The following is a 23,038-nucleotide window of genomic DNA, read 5'->3' as shown; positions in this document are numbered from 1 at the left end:
CGATGTGAATGTGATATAAATCCAACTTGATCACTCAAATATAAATATATATTTAAGCTGAAAATACATTGCATCTTCCATATCTGTTTGGAGGGGTTAATTGGTAGCCTTTTGATCTTGACTTGGAAGGAGTCTTGCACCATGATTCTACCCTTAATCTTGGAGTCATACATTGTACATATTTAAGTGTAAACATTTACATCAATGACACAAACCTATCACCTAGCCTAGAGCTCATAATGAGAGCTACTAAAACAGATACATTTTTGAGCATGAAACCCATGACTCAAATTCACAAAATATTTTTGCTAAATACAATTTACATCATTTACATTGGAATGAGTCATTATGAAGACCGAACATAGTTACACTTTCTTCAACACTCCCTCTTAACTAGGGAGGTATTCATACATACATGGTCCTTGGACAATTTTTCAAGTTCACAAAAGATTTCTCATAAGAAGATCGGATTTGGAATCCATCTGTTATAGCATCATTCCAACCAACATTGTTTACTTATAGCAAGGCCTTGACTAATAGCTCTATCTCTCAATTAGATCATAGCACAATGTTAGCGAGACCAATGACTGATAGACACATATCATCATTGTCTCTCTTATGGTCATACCCACCCGGGTGTTCTCCGAGTATGCCCTACTAGGACTATTATCATCTTGGGTTCCCAACCCTCAAGAATATCAGTCCTCTTGCCCACTCTTGTCTTGGATGCCCTACCACATCCTCAAAGAGTGTCGGATGCCAGATGATTACACAATCCTCCATTCTTTCTTCCAACCTAAAGACAAGAATGTTGTGTCTAACTCTCCCTCGTAACCAAAGATGAGTTCCAAGTTTCTCTTTGCTCATAAACTTACTCATGCTCCTTTACTCATAGGAATCTTCCAGATCTCCCTCTTAACCAGGGACTCTATCATCAATGATTTATAGGGTCTTCTAGTTTATTGATGATCCAACACCTTGATGTCATCAATTTCTTCATATGTAGGGTTCAACCATCCATTATGTCATTCCTTCTCTCCTGGAAAGCATCCTCCTTGGATCTGCATCTGGGGCTTCCTTCATAGGGTCATCTAGTTCCACCTTTCTTTCAGCAGTGATTGCTTTATGTCTCAAGGTACATAGTTGTGACATCCTTCACAACTCTTCTTACCAAGGCCCTACATACATACCCAGAGTTATCTAAAAAGTCAGAAACCAAAAATAAATCGCATATTACCTATTTGGTGATGGCCTTTTTTCCAGTGACATCTCCTTGTAGATATCAACATCCTGCATACATGTTGACACATCTCTGTAGTCAAGGGTCTTCAACTTTTCATACTTCTATCCAAGTCTACATATCCTTCTAGGAGATTTCCTCATCAAATCTTCTTTGGATGTTGGTTGCTTCCATCATAGTTGCATATCTCACAATTTCTATCATCCTTACACATTTCATTCCCAGGGGCTTCCAATCAGAGTTCCTTAAATGTAGTCAACTATCTCATACTTCATATGAGGACATATTATGTTGATTTCATCTTTAAACCTTTTAGAGGAGGGGCTTAATGCATGCCCCTTGCAACCATGTGACATGATATTATAATATTAAACAAAATATACATACCTCATTTGTCTTGAATCATATCATGATTCTTGAAGCGGACTTCTTGAGTGATCTTTGACCTACAATGTAGTTGATAAGCACCATTGACTTGGATTCTTTACAGAGGATGTTTGCTTGTAGAAATTCTTCAAAGATTCAGAGAACCAAGATGTTCTCATCTTAGAATTTCCTACACATAACAATTTCATTTCTACCTAGAATCCTTACAGAAAGAAATACAATGTACATTAATCATAACCATTAACATTATTTCCAGAGGATTCAACATATCCTCATTCATCAATAGTTCATCCATGGATGTTACCAAATCATAATCAACTCATTCTCTAACACATAAGAATGTTCATGAATCACAACATGCTATGCTAACTAAGATCTATGAAAGAAAACAGGAGGTGATCTTTTAATCATAGTAAAGATCGTCAGGATCCTTCTTCGGCTTCTTTTCATTGTCTTATGTTTCCTGAGCGACATGAGTTGCTTCATATTTCCTCTTGCCATTCTTCTTCGCTTGGGACAATCTCTTCGGTAGTGTCCATATTTGTGACATTCAAAGCATTGGATCTTTGACATGTCTTTCTTGGGATGTTGTTGGTGACTAGATCTTTCAAACTTTTTGAACTTCCCTTTTCTTTTAAACCTGGTAGCAAATGCTTTCTCTTTGGATCCAACTACAATATCTTCCTTGGTCTTTAATCAAGCTTCTTCTACTTTGCATATCGCCCATAGATCATTGAGTGAGGATGTCTCCTTCTTGGCCAATATGCTTGCTGTAAAGTTTCCCCACTCCGCAAGTAATGCATTCAGCACTATTGTAGTCATCTCTTGATCAGACATGATTTCTCCTCGTTCCTGCAATTGATCTCTTATTTTAGACACCCTCATGAAATATGAAGGTGTACCTTCTTCTTTGTTGATCTTCATTTTGTATAACTCATTCCTCAGAGACATCCCTTCTCCTGTGGTGCTGACAGAGAATAAATCTATCAGTTTGTCATAGATCTCTTTGGTTTTTTCAAGCTTGGCTACATAAGGAATCAGAGAGTCCTTGATAGATTCTATGAGAATCTTTTGAGCTCTCACTTCGTTCTTCTTATGCTTAGCTAGTTATTGACTATCAGAAGGAGCAGCAATTTTCTTTTGTACATAATCAATAACTTCTTGTTCTTTCAAAGTGAGATCAGTCCTCTTCTTCCAAGCAAGGAAGTTGGCAACTCCAACTAACTTATTGCTTTCCTTGCAAGAAGACATCCTTTTCAAGATTAGATTTGCTCAAATCAATAAGATACTTACTTGATGTAATGATCCTTGAAGCTTGACTTTAGATCGCTGCCTTGAAGGAGCTTGAGGAAGCTTGACTACCCTTGAATGCTAGGGGACTAGAAATCTGCTTGCCTTATCCTTGAGGATCTGCTTTTTAACAAAAGTAAGAGGATTCTTGATATCTTCCTCTTATAGATTCCTTACTTTGATAGATCTTGGAGTTTCAGAATGTGGATCTGAATTTTGAATCTTGCTTTGCCTTCCACTTTAGTTGCCTAGCATGTTCTTTATCAACCCTTCCTTGATCTGCTAACTTCCCTTTGATACCATGTTGATAAATCCAAGGGCTTGAGAAGTTAATGATTTCTCTATCTTGATAACTACTTGTGAAGTAAATTTGCCCTTAGATATATTCAAACAATATCTTTTATATGTTAGAGATTATTAACTTCATCAACCAGCTATCATGCATGATAAATAAAAGAACAGTAACACAAGATATAGGCAGCAGTCAAGGCAGAAACCTCTCAAAATATGAGAGGAAAAACCCATGGTAATTCTTCTTATGATATCTTCAGTTGACAAAATTTCCAAGACCAATACAAGACTCTTCTTATCAATGTGACTCCAAGATCAAGGCTAGATCATTTTGCTACTGCAATTCTTTGACCTGTTGTCCCATGGATCAGATCTACCCTCATGGATGGATGATCTCACTGCCTTCTTCCTTCCTCTTCTCCTTCCAAGTCTCCTTTGTCCAAAACAATCCACTAGCCTAGTAGATCTCTTCAACGCTTTCCTTCAATAAGATGATTTTCTCTCTTCAAGAAGATTCTTTAGAAACCCTACCAGCAGATATGAAGATGACACTTTTCTTCCCACGTGTGGGTGATCCACTGGATCTAGAACCCTTCTCCTTACATCGCTGGGCTAGTAGATTTATTCTAGGCGTACAACCAAATCCTTTAGGCTTCATATCAGCTCTAATCATGAAGATGTCATGGGATTGTAACACAGCCCTAATGGTGACTAGTACCTTCGCACGTGTGGAGGGTTTAGGGCTCTTCTAGCCCTCATAAACCCTTGCTTCAGCAATTGTTCTTCTCCCCATGAATATGCCTTTAAGATAGACCCAAGACCGAGATTTTTCCTTGATGATGAGGGCAAATTAAGTGATGCCCTACCCTCGCACATGTGACAGACTTCTGCAGCTATGGACAAGGTTCTCTGTGGTTGAGGACAGACTTCTTCTGCGGCTCCCTTACTTCGCACTCTTGGATAGACTTCCTCGCATGGAATGAAATGCAATTGCTGTTGTGATAATGATCCAAATAGATGAGGAGAGGCCTTATATTTATAGCGTATGAGGGTTGTTCATTAGGCCGACATAACATGCCTTGAAGCCGACTTGAATGTGATATAAAGCGAACGTGATCACTCAAATATAAATAAATATTTATGCCAAAAATACATTACATCTTCCATATTCGTTTGGAGGGATTAATTGCTAGCCTTTTGATCTTGACTTGGAAGGAGTCTTGCACCATGATTCTTCCCTTGATCTTGGAGTCTATCATTGTACATCTTTAAGTGTAAACATTTACATCAATGACACAAACTTATCACCTAGCCTAGAGCTCATAGTGAGAGCTACTAAAACAAACACATTTTTGAGCATGAAACCCATGACTCAAATTCACAAATATTTTTGCTAGATACAATTTACATCATTTACATTGGAATGTGTCATTATGAAGGTCAAACCTAGTTACACTTTCTTCAACAAAAATCACCACCCCTCCTCCTTTATCTGCTTTAAGGACAACAACCTCAGGGTTATTGTTTAAAGATTTTAGGGCTTCAAATTCCAACTTGCTAATATTACTTTTAGGCAACTTAGCATTCCTAAGAATCACGAAACAATCTTGCCTAGTGACATCTTTAATGTGATCGGGCAACTCCCTGATGCCAAATTCAATGGAACATATGGTCTCCTCAACTGGACTCTTTCTAGGGGCAAGGGCAAAATTCAACCCTTTCTCAAGAAGACTATAAAGCGAAGGATCAAAAGAGAACTTAGAAAGGTTAATAACCTTATTATTAAAAGAGTGAGCTAAAGATGTAAAATTATTATTATTATTATTATTATTAAAAGAAGAATTAATATTATTTTTATTAAAGAATGAGGATAATGAAGAACATTCGAATTATTCATGCTAATAGAATCCGTAATGATGTTATTAAGACTAATGATATTGTATTTACTAGAAAAATAATTAGATGTATTAGAATTATCCCAGTTATTTTAATATTCTTAGTGTCTATATTAATATTATTAAAGGGTGAATAATAAAAATATTTATTAGTGTTTCCAATGAATATTATATGATCGATGAGAAAACCCATCTCTTAAATGTTTTCAAGAAGAATGGTTATAATAAGTTCCAAGCTTTTTCGGCCTTTTTAAAAGCTAGTCAAGGACCTAGAACTAGGAAAGAGTCAGTTGAGGTGGCCTCTAGGGTCTAGTTTTCATTTATCTAGAGGACGACTAACAAGATTGCTAGAATTCTGAGGAAACAAAATATTAGCTCCACCTTTAGGTCTTTAAAAACCATTCGTGTCCGTCAAAGACCCTAGTGACCCAAAAAGCATGAAGGGTGTTTATTTAATTCCATGTTCCTGTTGAACCCCCCACATTGGAGAGACTACTCGTTCCATTTCTCAGATGATTCAAGAGCACATAGTAGACCTTAGGCACTATAGGACTCAGTCCTTTGCTATAGGAGAACATGTTTAATTATCAAAACACCATATTTGCTTTAGAGGATTCTAAAATCCTTTCTAGGGTTGACCATTTCCATTTATGAAAATTAAGAGAAACTATCGAGATTGAAAAAAGTACGACTCTTAATAGGGAAGGTGGATGGAAATTAAGCAGCCCATGGGTACCTTCTCTTTGTTCTTAACCCCCAGGGTTTTTCTCCTTTGTTTCCCCCTTTCCTGGTTGGTTTGTGTTCTGTTGTAGGTCTCTTTTCTTTTATTTATTTTTAATTTATTTCGATATTAAATTTATAGGTTTGTATTATTAATAATAATAATATTATATAATTTCCCTTTCTTATTACATAACTATAATTCTTAATCAATCATTATTTATATTTAATATAATTTTAATTGATAGGGTAATTGAATATTAGTAAATTATATAGTAAAATATTAGAAATTGTTAATAATTTTTTAATAAAAAAATAGATATTAAATAAAATAAATAAATAAATAAAATAACTGATTAATAAATTGTTTTTTATCCCTTACTGTATCTTTTCATTTATTTTCCTTTTTTGACTATTGAAAATTTACCGTTGCATCTCTAATATAAATTAGTGGTCTGTTGATCTTGCTCCTCATCCCGGGCCTCATGATGAATCTAGATAAAGATTCAAAACGCGTCGACCCTAAGTTTTCAATGTGATTTCTCCGGAATATCTTCGCTCATAATTTAAGGTTCGTCGAACCTCATCAAACCTCAACCATTGACCAAGTCCATATATCAAAACTCATAACTTCATGTCACAAGTCAAGCTTGTAATTTATCCTTGCAGTTTCCATGTCCGTTATAGCATTTTTGATGTTTACTAATGTTGATTTCTTACTATTTTATCCTATAATTCATTTTAAATTATTATTATTATAGATGAACCTAACGGTGAACCTCATCAAAAAAATTGAACGCAAACCAAACCTAATCATTGCCAAACTTGGACTCGAACCTGAACCATGTGACATTGCATACAATGGTCTTGTCATTATTACAAAGGGGCAAATTATTCATTTGAAGCTGACTTTATTCCTCATTTAGCCCAGGCCAAATTTTTGTTTGCAGAAAGGCTGAGCACTGTAGCAGAATTCCTTTTGGTGTGGACAAAATTAATTGCACAAGAGACCGAGCTGATCTTGTGCACCAAAGTCTAATCTCCAGGCAAATGGCATCAAAGATTATTGGAATCTAATTCAACTGAAGCATGTTCCAGGTGTTGCTCTCCATTTTGCCTTGTAAGCAGTGATGATCATTCCAAATAAAAATCAGAATTTGCCTCACTTTCTTGGCTGTAACTATTTACTTGAGTTTGTTCTTGAAGTGTTTGACGGAAGTTCTGAACTAACTACTGAAGGTATTTTCCAGATTTTGCATGCCAATTGTTTGTAGAAAGGTATTAAAGGAAAAGTTCGAAAATTGTGAAAAAAAAAATGTTTGAATTTTTGCCCTGGTATATTACATTAGCATCTTGCATTTATAGTTCAGCTATGCCATTATTAGACATTTGACTTGCCCGGTAAATTCTTGAATATAGTAACATTTTTCTACCTCAAAATTTCATGGTACCATGGTTTGTGTTCATATTCACTTGGGTACACATTTGGGATATAGAATAATGAATAGTCAAAAGTTAAAACAGCGAGCAAAAAGCCCCTGTTAGTGCAACAGAATGGACAATATAGTTGAAGATTTCTATGTCAATCAGATCTAACGGAACAAAAAAAACAAAATCCCAACTGTTTCATTCTTGTTCAATGAATGAATTCAGTTCTTTATTCATGGGCAGGAAGACTAACGATGTACTGTTTACAAGTAAAATTCATGTCCAATACATGGGGATTCAATGGGAGCAACAAAAAATTCATAAGACTCAACTAGGTACACATAAAGGGCCCCTATGAAACGATCAATAATTTTGAGTTCTCCCACCCAAAACCTGTGATAGCATCTACAGAAATTCCAAGAATTGATTCCATTATAATGTACTTCTATAATTAATAACTATTTTGACTTTCTAATTACAAGCATTACAATGGAGATCATGTTACTACGCGGAGATTTTCAAGTATTATATCATGGTTTGGCATGCACATTTCAATGGTATATATGTATAGTCATGAAATCCAGACAAAATGTAAATGCAGTTCAACATCAAGCTTTATCTGGCATGCGAGTTAGGTCTCTCAACCATGTAGGTCTTTTGGCATTATAATAGAAGTGAGCAATCATCTGGACTAATTCATTGGCAGTCCGGACCTCTGCAAGTACAAGCACCAAATCAGCAGGTATAAAACATTAAAGTGTGAATGTGATGAGCAAACTAGAAAAAGTTACAATTCCACAAGAAAAAAGGGATAAAGTAGAAAATGTTACAAATTACAATTACCCAAACAGAGAGAGAGAGAGAGAGTTAAACAGCAAAGGTATAAACACAAAAAGGGAAAAAAACAGTTTACAAACTAGTTGCATTTTATGCTCCAAGTACCACAGGAGAATTACCACATGGCCAGTTGTTTAAGTCGAACATTTAAAGGTTAAAAATCTCATGGAAGCCCTTGACCCCCACATTAAAGTGGGTTATTGTACCATGTTAATGTTGTGTTGGGGTTCAAAGTTCCCCAGAAATCAATCAAAACAGATAACCTGTTAGAAAATCAATGCTTGAAGTAACATAACCATAGCATTGGCAGAAGAGACACGCAGTCTAACTAAACTAGTTTATGATTTATCATACCTGTTTCTCGGTACAAAAGTTTGCCCCCTCTAATAAATAAAATCTCTGGGGTATCTTTAACTCTAAGAGCAGAAGCCAAATCCTTCTCTATCTTGGCATCTATCTTTACAGTCTGCTACAAGACCAAAAAGGACATAGAGCCATTAGAATATGGAATATACATCATAATTAGTAATACAACTAACAGTATGAAATTAAGACATTTCATTCACAACATCCAAGCGCTGAAAACTTCTACCAATATCTTTAAGAATGCATAGGATAAACTGATGATGATGATGACTATGTTTACTGTGTTGTTAAAATATGCAACTACTGTCAAATTCCACTTTCGACAGCTCATTTGATGGAGATGATGATTGCATTGAATTCCTATTTTTGAGATGATCAAAATCGATCTAAAGATCACTCAAATCAGACAAGGGAAAGTGTGTTTGTGAAGAAAAGCCCACATATGCACATTTGGACAAGGTCAGCCCCTAAAGCAAATTGGACACCCTTGGAAGCCTATAAATACAAGTGACCTGAAGCTCATTTGGAGATCACCAAGCATCTTCTTCTTCTCTTCTTCATTGATTGGCTCGCACAGGTATGAGGTAGGGACGACAACAGAAGTTCGCAAAAGTCTGAAATCACATGATCCGCGGCTTGCATCTGTTTTAGGGTTTTTGGATTACAGTCACAAACATGTCACAAGGCAAATTCGACCACAGTCATTGGCTTGCAAGAATCAAGAGTGTGACTGAAAGCCTCTAGTCGCTCGCATAGCTCCTCATGCATGTGACTGGGAAGTTTAACTGAAATTAACCTTTGACCGAAGTTGCCGCAGATGGGAAAAGTTGTCTCTGATATATCCTAATGTTGGAAACTTATTTCTGAATGTTATTGGGTTGTTTTGCTGATGATGTTGTATTGCGCTCATTGTACTCTGCTAAACATTTTATGAACATTTTATGACAATCTAATAGAAGAAGAATTTCAAAGGCTTTTCCCACTTGTGGGGTTTTTCCTTGGTCTTTGACCAACCCTGGTGTCTCTTGTTGATGTGTTGATTGTCTCCTTTGTCATTGCATTTATTGTTCTATCTTCAATCACTGTTGATGAATGGAAAGACTAATTGTAATTGAAAATATTGCCAATTGAAATATTGATTTGGGCTAAAGTAATTGATACAGCATAGATCAATCTGAAAATTTAACATGCGTAACTACTCTCTTAGGACCTATGTTGCCAGGAAACGTGGGGACAGGGACATGGATGGGTACGACACTTTTTGAAACAGGGTATGTCGGTTCGTCGGGGATATATATATATCTATATATATATATATATATATATATATATATATATATATATATATATATATATATATATATATATATATATATATATATATATGAATTTGTATATTTTCCAACTTTAAACAAGAAAACTAAAATATTTATGATTTAAACTTTAAAGATTTAAACAAGCACATCATTGAACATTCAACATTCACATTGAAATTTCAAAATTTCTAGTTTGATATCAAGTGCAAATTGGAGTTTACACATACTTGTAAATCTGGTCCCAAGCCAATTTCGCCCAAAACTCTGGTAGGGAAAGAGAAGGCCAAAAGTCCTCGGCAAAAAATGTAAGAAAAACACAGTTAACAGAGTGATTAGAAAAGCAAGTGATGTCGGTTAGCCATGAGAGAATGTGGAGATTACAGTAAAAAAAACAAGAGTTTGGAATCGCAGTATATGGAAGTAAACTGTTTATTGTGGTTGCTTCAAGATTGTAATACTCATCATAAGGAAGCTTTCCTATCTTTGACATCATGGGTCGATTTACAATTTAGAATTAAATTTTAATTTACTAATTTTGTTATGCAAACAATGAAGTTTGAACACACAGAAATTAGAATTAATTCATGTCGCACAGTGAATCTTCAAGAGCTACCTGTGAATCTTCAAGCATGGATTGCATCTCTGTGGATTGTGTCTTTGTGGGAACCTCCAACCACCTACACACACCAGCGAATGCCCCAGCCACACCAGGGAATACCCGCCATCTCAAGAGTCAAACCGGATGTCTATTGTCTCAAACAAAATGTCTAAGAGTGAAGCGATTTTAGGTTTTACGGGTTATGCATTCACCTTTTGACTTTCCACGATTTCTTTTATTTAAATTTTTATTTCAAAAATCATTCAACAAAGAACTCGATTTTGGGGTTCCAAGTACCCATTATCAGGTTTGGCGTACCCTCAACGTCAAACACACCCAAATTTTTTTAACGAAGAACCCGGTTCTTATGGGTTTGTTTCAGAAGAACCCATACCCGAATCTGGTTCTTGGGGATGAGAACCCGGGACATGTCGAGAACCTCAGCACCGGGTTCGCAAACCCATGCAACATAGCTTAGGACCAACAAGGTTTATCAAACAAGAAAAGGAAACAAACTAAATATTCTTCAAAATGTCATTTCTACAGTTGAACTTGGTGGAAATGACGAGTACCAAGGTCATTATACTACTAATGAATTGTTGCATATAGAAAATTTCTAGATTTCGTATAGATGAATTGCTATAAGCATTCAAACTAATGTTATAAGAGCACGAATCGAACCATAACTGGAATTGTGAAAATCTTGAACCAAACTATATTGTACGGACAAAAGGAAAAAGAATCTGAACATATAAAAAGTACATAAACTAATCAATTTTTAATAATAATAAAATTATATATTCATGTGCATCAATCTAAATCCAAAACACCAAAATGCAAAGTTTATTTGTTTATGTAGCATTTAAGAGTGAATATATCAAAAAATGCATGAATTGCAATACATATTTGAACCAATATACATACACAATGATGCACTAAATGACCTCTAGGTTCCCAAACAATCATAGTACATATTATCAAAATCATCCCTCAAACAGGGATAGTCACCATCATAAAGAAAACAAACACAAGTGTTTATCATGCTACATGTCGAAATTCAAATAGATGATAGAATTTCTTATCATGGCATTCACTTGAGAATGATATACATATTTTTCTTAGCATTTACACTGATTAATTATGTCCTCGAGCAATTACACATTAACAAAATAGAGATCATAATGCACAAGAGACAAGAGACAAAAGACACAAGAGACTAGGCCAGAGGCCAAGGCAAAATCCGCAAGGGGAAAAACTGTCAATCCCTTCCTTATAGCTTCTTCATCAACAAGAAAAATCCAATTCAAACTAACCAATGCCAAGTCAGCACTCCAAACTCTGCCAAGTCAACCCTCTAAACTTTGCTTTCTTGTAGCTTGCATCATCAGAGATAGTAGCCGTTCTCAGGAAAACTCGCACTGTCACATGGATGATACCTCAGGAAAATCCGTAATGGTTACAGAGAAGATGCCTCATAAACTTGCACTATTTACAGAGAAAAGATGTCACATGTAGTATCGGATGTGCTCTAGCTCCAAAATTTTGTGGAGGAGCTAGAACACATGAGATCTCCAAGACCCAAAAATCGTTTGGAGAAATTCCACCCAGATGAGGAGTTATTAAAATAATTAATATTTTTAATGGGTTCCTAAGTCTAAACTTAGGAAAATAAAAATATTAATGGGTATTAATAAGAATATGGGTAATAAGAATATGGGTGAGAAACTTCTAAGTGACGAGGATCAAGTCTGTTTTAATCTTAGCCGTTGATTAGGGACTTAATCTCGGTCATTGATTCATCAACAGGAAAAGTATAAGAGGAGGCTTGAGGGTCAGTTGGAAATACACACTGGAGTGATCAGTCAGTTCGATTTTTCTAGGGCAAGGTTTGTTGAGAAAGTTGAACAGGTGATCTTAGTTGCAATGAGAGGGGCAGAAGCAGAGAGTTGGATTGGAAGGGAGTTCCAAGCCAACGAGTACCAGCAGAGAGACAGCAGTAGCATCATTAGAGGTAGCGCAAAGGCCTACGCAGCCCAGGAAGGGGCTCACGCAGTGCTGACGTAGGCTGAGAGGGTTTCTTGCAGTGGCAGTGCGGGATAATCGTCGAAAGTTCGAGATTTAGCTGAGAGTTTGACGTTCTAAGCCGGGAGGGTTGAAATCGAAGCTCCTGAGAGAAAATCGATCTAGTAGAAAGGGTGACGCAGCCTCCTAAAGACAAGATGTTGGCCCAACCAAAGATTGCCCTGGGATTTTTGCAGTGCTTTCCAGAGGAAGGCCACTCAGTGGATCATTTGTGACTTGGAGAACGAGGTAAACCCTCATATGTATTTCTTGCTCCCGAAATATCTCTGAAAGGTTAGCCGGTGTGAGAGGCAGCTTGTTGTACTCAAATTCTGCTTGCTTAATAATACAAACCCTCTATCTACTGCACCGGTTTTTCCACATTGGGTTTTTCCGAGGACGATTGTCAAAAAATAATGGTGTCCCTTGTGTATTTTTCTCATAGCTATTTCATTTTATGATATTTATGTATGTGTAGTCTGCAATAGTGTTTTCATCGTTGTTTAAATAATTGAATAATTTGTTGAATGTAAAAACAAGTAGGAGATGATGAACCAGTGATTGCAGTAGGATTTCTGATATGTAGATTTAGAAATTTTCACATGGTATCAGAGCATTGCAGATCATAGGAGACTGAAGACATCAACCAGGAGATCCAGCGAATTCGCTGCAGAGAAGCAGTTGTCCGAAGTGATAGTGTTGTTTCAGAGGCAGAGGAGCAGCTAAAGGAGTGACGCAGAGCCAAAGAAGTGACGCAAAGGCTCACGAAGTGCCTGCGTCAGCATTTCAAGCCTGCAGAGGGTGACGCGGAACTCGAGAGGAGCTCACACAATCGCTGCATCAACTCTCTAGGCCAGCGCAAAGCCTGAGAGACTCGAATCAGTCAGTTCTCAAGGATGGAGGAGCAGAGCAGATTCGATCTGAGGAGTTGGTGGGACGTTGTTGCTATTGGTGCAGAACAGTGTCTGTGGAGACAAAGTCGAGGTAGAGGGAGTCACTACCTTGATAGATTTCTTGCCAAGTAAATCTAGATTTGGGTTGCAACAACAAAGGAGGATTGGAGAGGAGTGATTTGACATTTGGCGGGAGGATTTCTGTGAAGGAAATCAGGACTCAGAGAGAGTCTAGAGGAGCTTGTTCCTTAGAGGGTTTCTTGCGCCAAAGAAATCCAGATCCGAGTCTTGTTGGATTAGCAACAGGAGAAGGAACCAATGCAATATTTTTGGAGCAAAGATGGCGGTCAATGGACTTAGGGATCAGGACAGATTGGATGGAGCATCCAATTTTGTCATTTGGAAGGCCAGGATCTTGGCAATCCTAGAAAAACATTGCATCAAGGTCTATGCCTTGAAAGTAGTTGTTGTTCCGATCGACGCTGATCCATTAAAGAAGTACGAGGAGGCCCAGGCGAAGGCTAAGTGCATGATTCTAGATGGGGTCAAAGGCTAAGTGCATGATTCTAGATGGGGTCAAAGATCATGTAGTCCCACACATTGCTGAGAAGGAAACAACAAGGGAGATGTGGGAGGCGCTGACCGCCTTGTCCCAGGGCACTTCTGTTCAACGGAAGATGTTATTAGAAAATCAGCAGAGACAGTACTAGATGCAGAAGGGAGAAGAGATCGATCCCTTTCTCCTCAAGTTGCAAGGGATTCGAGACCAGTTGACTTTCGTGGGGTCTACACCAAATCCTAAGTTCATGGTCAGGACTGCCCTGAATGCGATCACCGAAGACTGGGAGACATTTGTCTAGAGTATCTTGGGCAGAGCTTCTCTCCCCAGTTGGGAGGTGATGTGAGCAGCTCTTCGACAGGAAGAGATCAGGAGGTTGACCAAGGAAAGGAGTAGCGCAGAGCAGCCCGAGTCAAGAACGAGGAGGAGGATGCAACTCTCGCATCATCGGGATAACAAAGGTAGCAAAAGAGAAAGAAGGATATTTCCAAGGTCAAATGATTCAAGTGTGGGGAACTTGGACATTTTGCCACTCAGTGCCCCTGGAAGAAGGGCAAGGAGGAGGCTTCTGACTCGAAGGCTGCTCCAGCGAAAGCTGACAGGGAAGGCGAGGATGACGATTGTGCCATGAGTGCTCATGCGCCTCTAGAGAAGAGGTGGGGCGACATGGAGTTGTAGTCGAGAGGATTGCATGGGGGCAAGATCCTTGAGGTGCCCAAACTATTGGATCACATACGGCTACCGGAGCCCTTAACGACAATAACAAAATGACAAGTGTCGTTGGAGCAAGGTGTGATGGAGCAACAATGGCAGAGCTAGAGTGCCAAAGTCTGAAGAAGCACAGTGGATGTTGTAGCAATACGAGAGGCAGCGGTTTGCAGCAGCGCAGTAGAAATAGAGGGTTAGCACAGATTAGTAGCAGAGGTAGCTTCAACATCACTAAGCATCCATACTGAACAACATGTCAGTCTTGAGTGTTCAGTTGCTTACTTCTCAGCAAATGAGTTCCAGTGCAGCAGTTAGCAGTCGCAGTACGATGGGCAGCATGATGCAGCATATTGAGAGGGAGATGCAGTACAAATGTAGCAGTGGCAATGGCAGAGCCATGGGTAGCAGTATAGAAAGCAGCATTGCAGTGGATGAAGGGCAACAGGACAAGCATCAGCAGCACAAAGGACCGATGGAATGAATCAGTGTAGTACTTTTGTTGGGAAGTATTACTAGAGCACATTCCTCACTAGGAGGGAGTGTTAATTTTGGGTAGCATTGGATGTGCTCTAGCTCCGAAATTTTGTAGAGGGGCTAGAACACGTGAGATCTCCAAGACCCATAAATCGTTTGGAGAAATTCCACCCGGATGAGGAGTTATTGAAATAATTAATATTTTTAATGGGTTCCTAAGTCTAAACTTAAGAAAATAAAAATATTAATCGGTATTAATAATAATATGGGTGAGAAATTTCTAAATGACGAGGATCAAGTGTGTTTTAATCTTAGTCATTGCTTAGGGACTTAATCTCGGTCGTTGATTCATCAACAGGAAAAGTATAGGAGGAGGCCTGAGGGTCAGTTGGAGATACACACTGGAGTGATCAGTCAGTTCAATTTTTCTGGGGCAAGATTTGTTGAGAAAGTCGAACAGGTGCTCTGAGTTCTAGTGAGAGGGGCAGAAGCAGAGAGTTGGATCGGAAGGGAGTTCCGAGCCAATGAGTACCAGCAGAGAGGCACCAATAGCATCACTAGAGGCAACGCAGAGGCATACGCAGCCCAGGAAGGGGATGACAAAGTGCTGACACAGGCTGAGAGTGTTTCTTGAAGTGGAAGTGCGGGATGATCGTCAAAAGTTCGAGATTTAGCTGGGAGTTTGACGTTCTGAGCCAGGAGGGCTAAAGTCGAAGCTCCTGAGAATAAATCGATTCAATAGAAGGGGTGACGCAGCCTCTTAGAGGCAAGACGTTGGCCCAAGCAGAGATTGCCCTGGGATTTTCGTAGTGCTTGTTGGAGGACGGCCACTCAGTGGATTATTTGTGACTTGGAGAACGAGGTAAACCCTCTTATGTATTTTTTGCTTCCGAAATATCTCTAAAAGGTTAGCCGGTGTGAGAGGCAATTTGTTGTACTCAAATTCTACTTGCTTAATAATACAAACCCTCTATCTATTGCACCGGCTTTCCCACATTGGGTTTTTCCGAGACGATTGTCAAAAAATAACGGTGTCCCTTGTGTATTTGTCTCATAGCTATTTCAGTTTATGATCTATTTGTATGTGTAGTCTGCAATAGTGTTTTCATCGTTGTCTAAATAATTGAATAATTTGTTGAATGTAAAAACAAGTAGGAGATGATGAACCAGTGATTGCAGTAGGATTTCTGATGTGTAGATTCAGAAACTTTCATATGGTATCAGAGCATTGCAGATCATAGGAGACTGAAGACAACAACCAAGAGATCCAGCAAATTTGCTGCAGAGAAGCAGTTATCCGAAGTCATAATGTTGTTTCAAAGGCAGAGGAGCAGCTGAAGGAGTGACACAGAGCCAAAGAAGTGACGCAGAGGCTCACGAAGTGCCTGCATCAGCATTTCGAGCCTGCAGAGGGTGACGCAGAACTCGAGAGGAGCTCACGCAATCACTGCGTCAGCTCTCTGGGCCAGTGCAGAGCCTAAGAGGCTCGAATCAGTCAGTTGTCAGGGTTGGAGGAGTAATTCAGCCTCGATCTGAGGAGCTGGTGGTACATTGTTGTTGTTGGTGTAGAACAGTGTGTGGAGACAAAGCCGAGGTAAAGGGAGTCACTGCCTTGACAGATTTATCACCAAAGAAATCTAGATTTGGGTTGCAGCAGCAAAAAAGGATTCGAGAGGAGTGATTCGACATTTGGCAGGAGGATTTCTGTGAAGGAAATCAAGACTTAGAGGGAGTCTAGAGGAGCTTGTTCCTTAGAGGGTTTCTTGCACCAAAGAAATCCAGAATCGAGTCTTGTTGGATTAGTAGCAAGAGAAGGAGAAGAGAACCAGTCCAATATTTTTTTAGCAAAGATGGTGATCAATGGACTTAGGGATCAGGACAGATTGGATGGAGCATCCAATTTTGTCATCTAGAAGGCTAGGATCCTGGCAATCCTAGAAAAACATCGCATCAAGGACTATGCCTTGAAAACAGTGGTTGTTCCGGTCGATGTTGATCCGTTAAAGAAGTACGAGGAGGCCCAGGCAAAGGCTAAGTGCATGATTCTAGACGGGGTCAAAGATCATGTGGTCCCACACATTGCTAAGAAGGAAACAACAAGGGAGATGTGGGAGGCGCTGACCGCCTTGTCCCAGGGAATTTCTATTCAACAGAAGATGTTATTACAAAATCAACAGAGACAGTGCCAGATGTAGAAGGGAGAAGAGATCGATCACTTTCTCCTCAGGTTGCAAGGGATTCGAGACCACTTGATTCCGTGGGGTCTACACCAGATCCTCAGTTCATTGTCAGGACCGCCCTGAATGTGGTCACCGAGGACTGGGAGACATTTGCGCAGAGCTTCTCTCCCCAATTGGGAGGAGATGTGGGAAGCTCTTCGACAAGAAGAGAACGGGAGGTTGACCAACGTAGGGAGTAGCGGCAGAGAAGCCCGGGTCAAGGAGGAGGAGGAGGATATAGCTCTCACATCATCGGGACAGCAAGGGCAACAAAAGAGAAAGAAGAAGGATATTTCCAAGGTCAAACGGTTCAAGTGTGGGGAACTTGGACATTTCACCACTCAGTGCCCTCGGAAGAAGGGCAAGGAGGAGGCTTTTGACTCGAGGGCTGCTCTAGCGAAAGTTGACAGGGAAGGCAAGGATGACGATTGTGCCATGAGTGCTCATGTGCCTCTGGAGAAGAGGTGGGGCGACATGGAGTTGAAGTCGAGAGGACTGCATGGGGGCAGGGTCCTTGAGGTGCCCAAACTCGTGGATCACATACGGCTACAGGAGCCCTTAATGACAATAGCAAAATGATAACTGTCGGTTGGAGCAAGTTGTGATGGAGCAACAGTGGCAGAGCTAGAGTGCCAATGTCTAAAGCAATGCAATGGATGTTGTAGCACTACGAGAGGCACAGAGCAGTTTGCAACAGCACATTAGCAGCAGAGGTAGCTTCAACATCACGAGGCATCCATACTGACCAACATGTCAGTCTTTGGGCGAGTGTTCAATTGCTTACTTCTCAACAACTGAGTTGCAGTGCAGCAGTTAGCAATCGCAGTGCTATGGGCAGCATGATGCAGCATATTGAGAGGGAGCTACAATACAGATGTAGTAGTGGCAGTGGCAAATCCATGGCCGGTAGTACAGGAAGCAACAGTGCAATGGATGAAGGGCAGCAGGTTGAGCATCAGCAGCACAAAGGACCGATGCAGTGGATCAGTGTAGTACTTCTGTTGGGAAGTATTACTAGAGCACATTCCTCGCTAAGAGGGAGTGTTGATTTTAGGTCGCATTGGATGTGCTCTAGCTCTGAAATTTTGTGGAGGGGCTAGAACACATGAGATCTCCGAGACCCAGAAATCGTTTAGAGAAATTCCACCCGGACGTGGAGTTATTAAAATAATTAATATTTTCAATAGGTTCCAAAGTCTAAACTTAGGAAAATAAAAATATTAATGGGTATTAATAAGAATATGAGTGACAAACTTCTAAGTGACGAGGATCATGTTTGTTTTAATCTTAGCCGTTGATTAGGGACTTAATCTCGACCGTTGATTCATCAACAAGAAAAGTATAAGAGGAGGCTTGAGGGTCAGTTGGAGATCCACACTGGAGTGATCAGTCAGTTCGATTTTTCTGGGGCGAGGTTTGCTGAGAAATTCGAACAAGTGATCTGAGTTGCAGTGAGAGGGGCAGAAGAAGAGAGTTGGATTGGAAGGGAGTTCCGAGCCAACGAGTACTAGCAAAGAGGCAGCAGTAGCATCAGTATAGGCAGCGCAGAGGCCTACGCAGCCCAAGAAGGGGCTCACGCAATGCTAATGCAAGCCAAGAGGATTTCTTGCAGTGGCAATACAAGATAATGATCGAAAATTCGAGATTTAGGTGGGAGTTTGACGTTCTGAGCTAGAAGGGCTGAAGTCGAAGCTCCTAAGAGCAAATCGATCTAGCAGAAGGGGTGACGCAGCCTCCTAGAGGCAAGACGTTGGCCCAATCAGAGATTGCCCTGGGATTTTCACAGTGCTTGTCGAAAGAAGGCCACTCAGTGGATCAGTTGTGACTTGCAGAACAAGGTAAACCCTTGTATGTATTTCTTGCTGCCGAAATATCTCTGAAATTTTAACCGGTGTGAGAGGCAACCTGTTGTACTCAGATTCTACTTGCTTAATAATACAAACCCTCTGTGTTGCGCATGTTTTCCTGCATTGGATTTTTCCGGAGACAATTGTCCAAAAATAACGGTGCCCCTTGTGTATTTGTCTCATAGCTATTTCAATTTATGATCTATATGTATGTGTAGTCTGCAATAGTGTTTTCATCGCTATTTAAACAATTGAATAACTTGTTGAATGTAAAAACAAGTAGGAGATGATAAACTAGTGATTGTAGTAGGATTTATGATGTGTAGATTCAGAAATTTCCACATATGCCTCAAGATATGCCACAGGTAGCTCACATATATACCTCAGGATCTACCACAGAAGATCACTGAATTGGTTGCCAAACTTTGGAGGATAGGTGCCAATATATGGTTCTTTCCTCATGCAGAACCATCCTCTTTTGAAGAAGTTGTCAAACATCAAGAATGCATAGATGTTATGAAAGAAGAATATCAATTTGTAATGTTCCAAACTTAACTAAACAGTGATATACAAAAGCAAATACGATTCATACACAAAAAAATTATATGATCAACAAATACTCAATAAACATCAAAAATGAGAACCAGCTAAGCCATTTTATTAATGGAATGGAGCAAGTACAATAGTGTGGAAAATGCATCTGGGCTTGCCTCAAGGGCAAGCTTTACAGAACCCAGGTGTCAAATAGTAATCTCAATGCTGGAAAGTAACTGCTCCTCTAATGCTCTACACTTTCTACTAGTAACTACAACTGTTGGCTGGAAAGGAGCTGCAAGAAACCCCGTCTCTGGTGTTCAGAAAATGATGAAACTTCAACCACAAGCTCCTTGGCTAAAACCCACAAAAACCCAGAAAGCGTTTGTCCTAAATCGAACCTCCCAAATTCGACTTCCTCTATAGCTCACCCCCTCCAAACAACTCCAAAAATGCAGCCTACAATAGATGGCCACAAAGTCCTCCAAGCTCAGAAAGGGTAGCAAACACCACTCCAAATATCTCCTCCAACCTCCACGGCAAAGCTCAGCCTCAAGGACTGATGCTCTACCCACCAAGTGAGCTCCCAATACTGCCTTTGTGCTGGCCCAGGTAGTGCGAAACTCACACTGCTAAGCCATAAGCTCAATCAGCTCCCAAACTCTCACAAATGCTGACAATCCTCCCTAGCCTCCTCTCTGGAAAATCTCACATCAAAACTCCACTGCTAAGCACCACCAACAAACTCGGCCTCCTCTCCACTGCGTCCTCTAGTAATATGCACCACCTGGAAGGAAATGCTACTGCTGGAAATCACAATGTGATCCTCCTCCAAAAGAAATGAAGAAAACCTTCCTAGGGTGGCACTCAAAGTCCCCCAAAGAAAGGGTGAGCTCTTCGCTAGAAGAACCCGTGCTAAACAGCCAGTGACTCGGCTAAGCAGCTCAAGCAACCAAAGAGAAATCGATATACTCTGATGAATGAATGAGAAGAGGAGAGTTGCCCTCCTTATATAGTTTTCGTGGAGCACTTTTCCCTCCATTTCGTCCTCCATCGTGGGCCCTCACTTAACCATCATCATGCAAAAGTTAACCCCCTCCATGTAAATTGAACTAGGAAGTGCGTAATTCCCTAGCGAGGCTGGCCCCCATGTGTAACTTAACTACAAAACAAAACATCTTCTCCTAGTATAATCTCCTAATAAATCGAATGGGGTCCACTAACTCCAAAATTGGCCCCATAATACAAAAATTAATCTTGTTCCAAAATGATTTAGGAAGGGACATGACACAATCTATAATGCAAAATGGAGTTTGGGAAATTGTTCCTAGGCCTAATGACAAATCTCCTGTAACTTCCAAATGGCTCTACAAGATCAAACATGCAGCAAATATAACCATTGACAAGTACAAAGCAAGGTCTGTGGCTAGGGGTTTCTCTCAACAAGAAGGCATCGACTATGAAGAAACATTTGCTCCTACACCAAGATATACAACAATAAGATCATTAATCTCGTTGGCAGTAACTATGGGATGGAACATCCATCAAATGAATATCAAGACAGCTTTCCTAAATGGTACCATTGATGAAGTATATATTGAAAAACCCTTGGGATTTGAAGTACATAGTAAAGAAACTCATGTTTGTACACTGAAGAAGGAAATTTATGGCCTTAAACAAGCTCCAAGGGCTTAGTATGCTAAGATGGATTCATACCTACTAAGGGTTGGTTTTACAAGAAGTTCTGCATATTCAAATCCTTATAATCAAAGTAGTGAAGGATGAACGAGTGATCATTCTTCTATATGTGGATGACTTACTCATAACAAGTGTGGAAAGACGTATTCAAGAATGTAAGAAACACTGGCAGCAAAATTCGATATGAAGGATCTAGGGCTTATGCATTATTACATGAAGTTGGAATTTTGGCAGAACCTTGGCGAAATATATCTAGGTCAAGGGAAGTATGTAATTAAGATGCTACAAAGTTTGGCATGATGGATAGCAAACCAATGACAACTCCCATGATCACCAATTTGAAGAGGTTGAGAAGTTCATAATCAAGCCTCATAGATCCCACAAGTTATAGACAATTGGTTGGATCTCTGATGTATCTTGTAAACACACATCCAGATATTTGTTTTGCAGTGAATATTCTCAGTCAGTTTCAGATGGAGCCTAGACATGACCACTAGATAGCAGCCAAACATATATTGAGATATCTGCAAGGGACAATACATTACTGCCTGAAGTATGATGGAAAGAACAATATCCAATTTATGGGATATAGAGATTCAAATTGGGGAGGCAATGAAACTAATGGAAGAAGCACTCCTGGAGGATGCTTTAGCTTGGGATCCTCTATGATCTCATGGATGAGTAGAAAGAAAGAATTAGTTGCTTTAAGTAGTGCTGAAGTTGAATATATTGTAGCATGTTTAGTTGGTAGAGAAGTTGTTTGGTTAAGGAAGTTGTTATCTAATTTGTTTAAAGGACCAATAGACCCAACAATTATACATTGTGACAACACAAGTTGCATAAGGTTGTCTGAAGACCCCATAGTCCATGCAAGATCAAAGCATATAAACAATAAGTATCATTACATACGAAAATTGGAGCAATATGGGGTGGTAGTAGGTACATCGAGTGTTGAAACAGATCGGTATCGGCGAAATATCGGCGAGGATCCATGTAATGTTCCTATGTAGGAATATGAGTGATATTTAAACAAATAAACAATGCAGCAGTGTAAAATTAAAAACATGCATTATACATCCATGAAAACACTGTAAATCTGGAACTATTGAGACATCTATTATAAAATCTAAGAGCATAGGTACAATATAAAATGGAATGGTGCACCTGGGCTTATCTCAAGGACAAGCTTGACAAAACCCAGGTGATGGAATAGCCGAGTTGAAGGATGCCCAGTTGCTGCACTGCGTTGTCCCAGTAAATCTGTGGCCCTACTGAACTTTGACCTGCTAGAATGTGCCCGAAAACTACCCAGAAAATTATATCCTTTCAGCCTCGGACTCCTTGGACCAAACCCAGAAGGGAATTTCTCTAGTTTTGACTTTGGGATTTCGGCCTCCTTGGAGCCTCTCCCCAGCGGTCGCTGCCAAATTCAACTTGCAGGAAACAGCCTACAAATCCCTCTGAAAACACCCCTATAATGTTGGGTTCACTTGTGCTAACTGACTCCTTGCTCCCCGGATGATTCTTGGCCTAGATGACTGCTCTCCCAAGCACCATGAGTTTGCTGCCAGAGGCCTCTACGCAATCCATCTGCCCAGAAAATCATACTGCTGAAACACCTGTCGAGCTGGTTGTAAAACCCAGCGAAAATGTTCTCAATCAACAGCCTTTCCAGCT

At 39.7% G+C, this 23,038-nt stretch overlaps 1 protein-coding gene across 6 annotated transcripts in view; it reads right to left on the bottom strand.

Moving 5' to 3' along the window:
• Positions 1–23,038, bottom strand: part of LOC149222169 (uncharacterized) — a 351,705-nt gene that overhangs the window by 57,611 nt on the left and 271,056 nt on the right. The window contains exons 3-4 of one of the 6 annotated variants that reach the window (XM_089385284.1): positions 8,443–8,557; positions 7,432–7,966 (exon numbers count right to left, since the gene is read on the bottom strand). In XM_089385284.1, coding sequence (XP_089241410.1) covers positions 7,860–7,966; positions 8,443–8,557 — 222 coding nt within the window. In that variant the 3' untranslated portion in view covers positions 7,432–7,859. Of the gene's footprint in view, positions 1–7,431; positions 7,967–8,442; positions 8,558–10,378; positions 10,448–23,038 lie in introns of those variants that run through there. The other 5 variants (XM_089385285.1, XM_089385286.1, XM_089385287.1 and 2 more) reach the window with 5 other exon arrangements.

The sequence above is a fragment of the Pinus tabuliformis genome, chromosome Q (assembly GCF_031772625.1).
Source record: "Pinus tabuliformis cultivar Carrire ecotype Pingquan chromosome Q, CPIR1, whole genome shotgun sequence".
Taxonomy (NCBI): Eukaryota; Viridiplantae; Streptophyta; class Pinopsida; order Pinales; family Pinaceae; genus Pinus; species Pinus tabuliformis.
The sequence above is the reverse complement of the archived record's forward strand: the minus strand, read 5'-3'. Positions and strand labels throughout refer to the sequence as shown.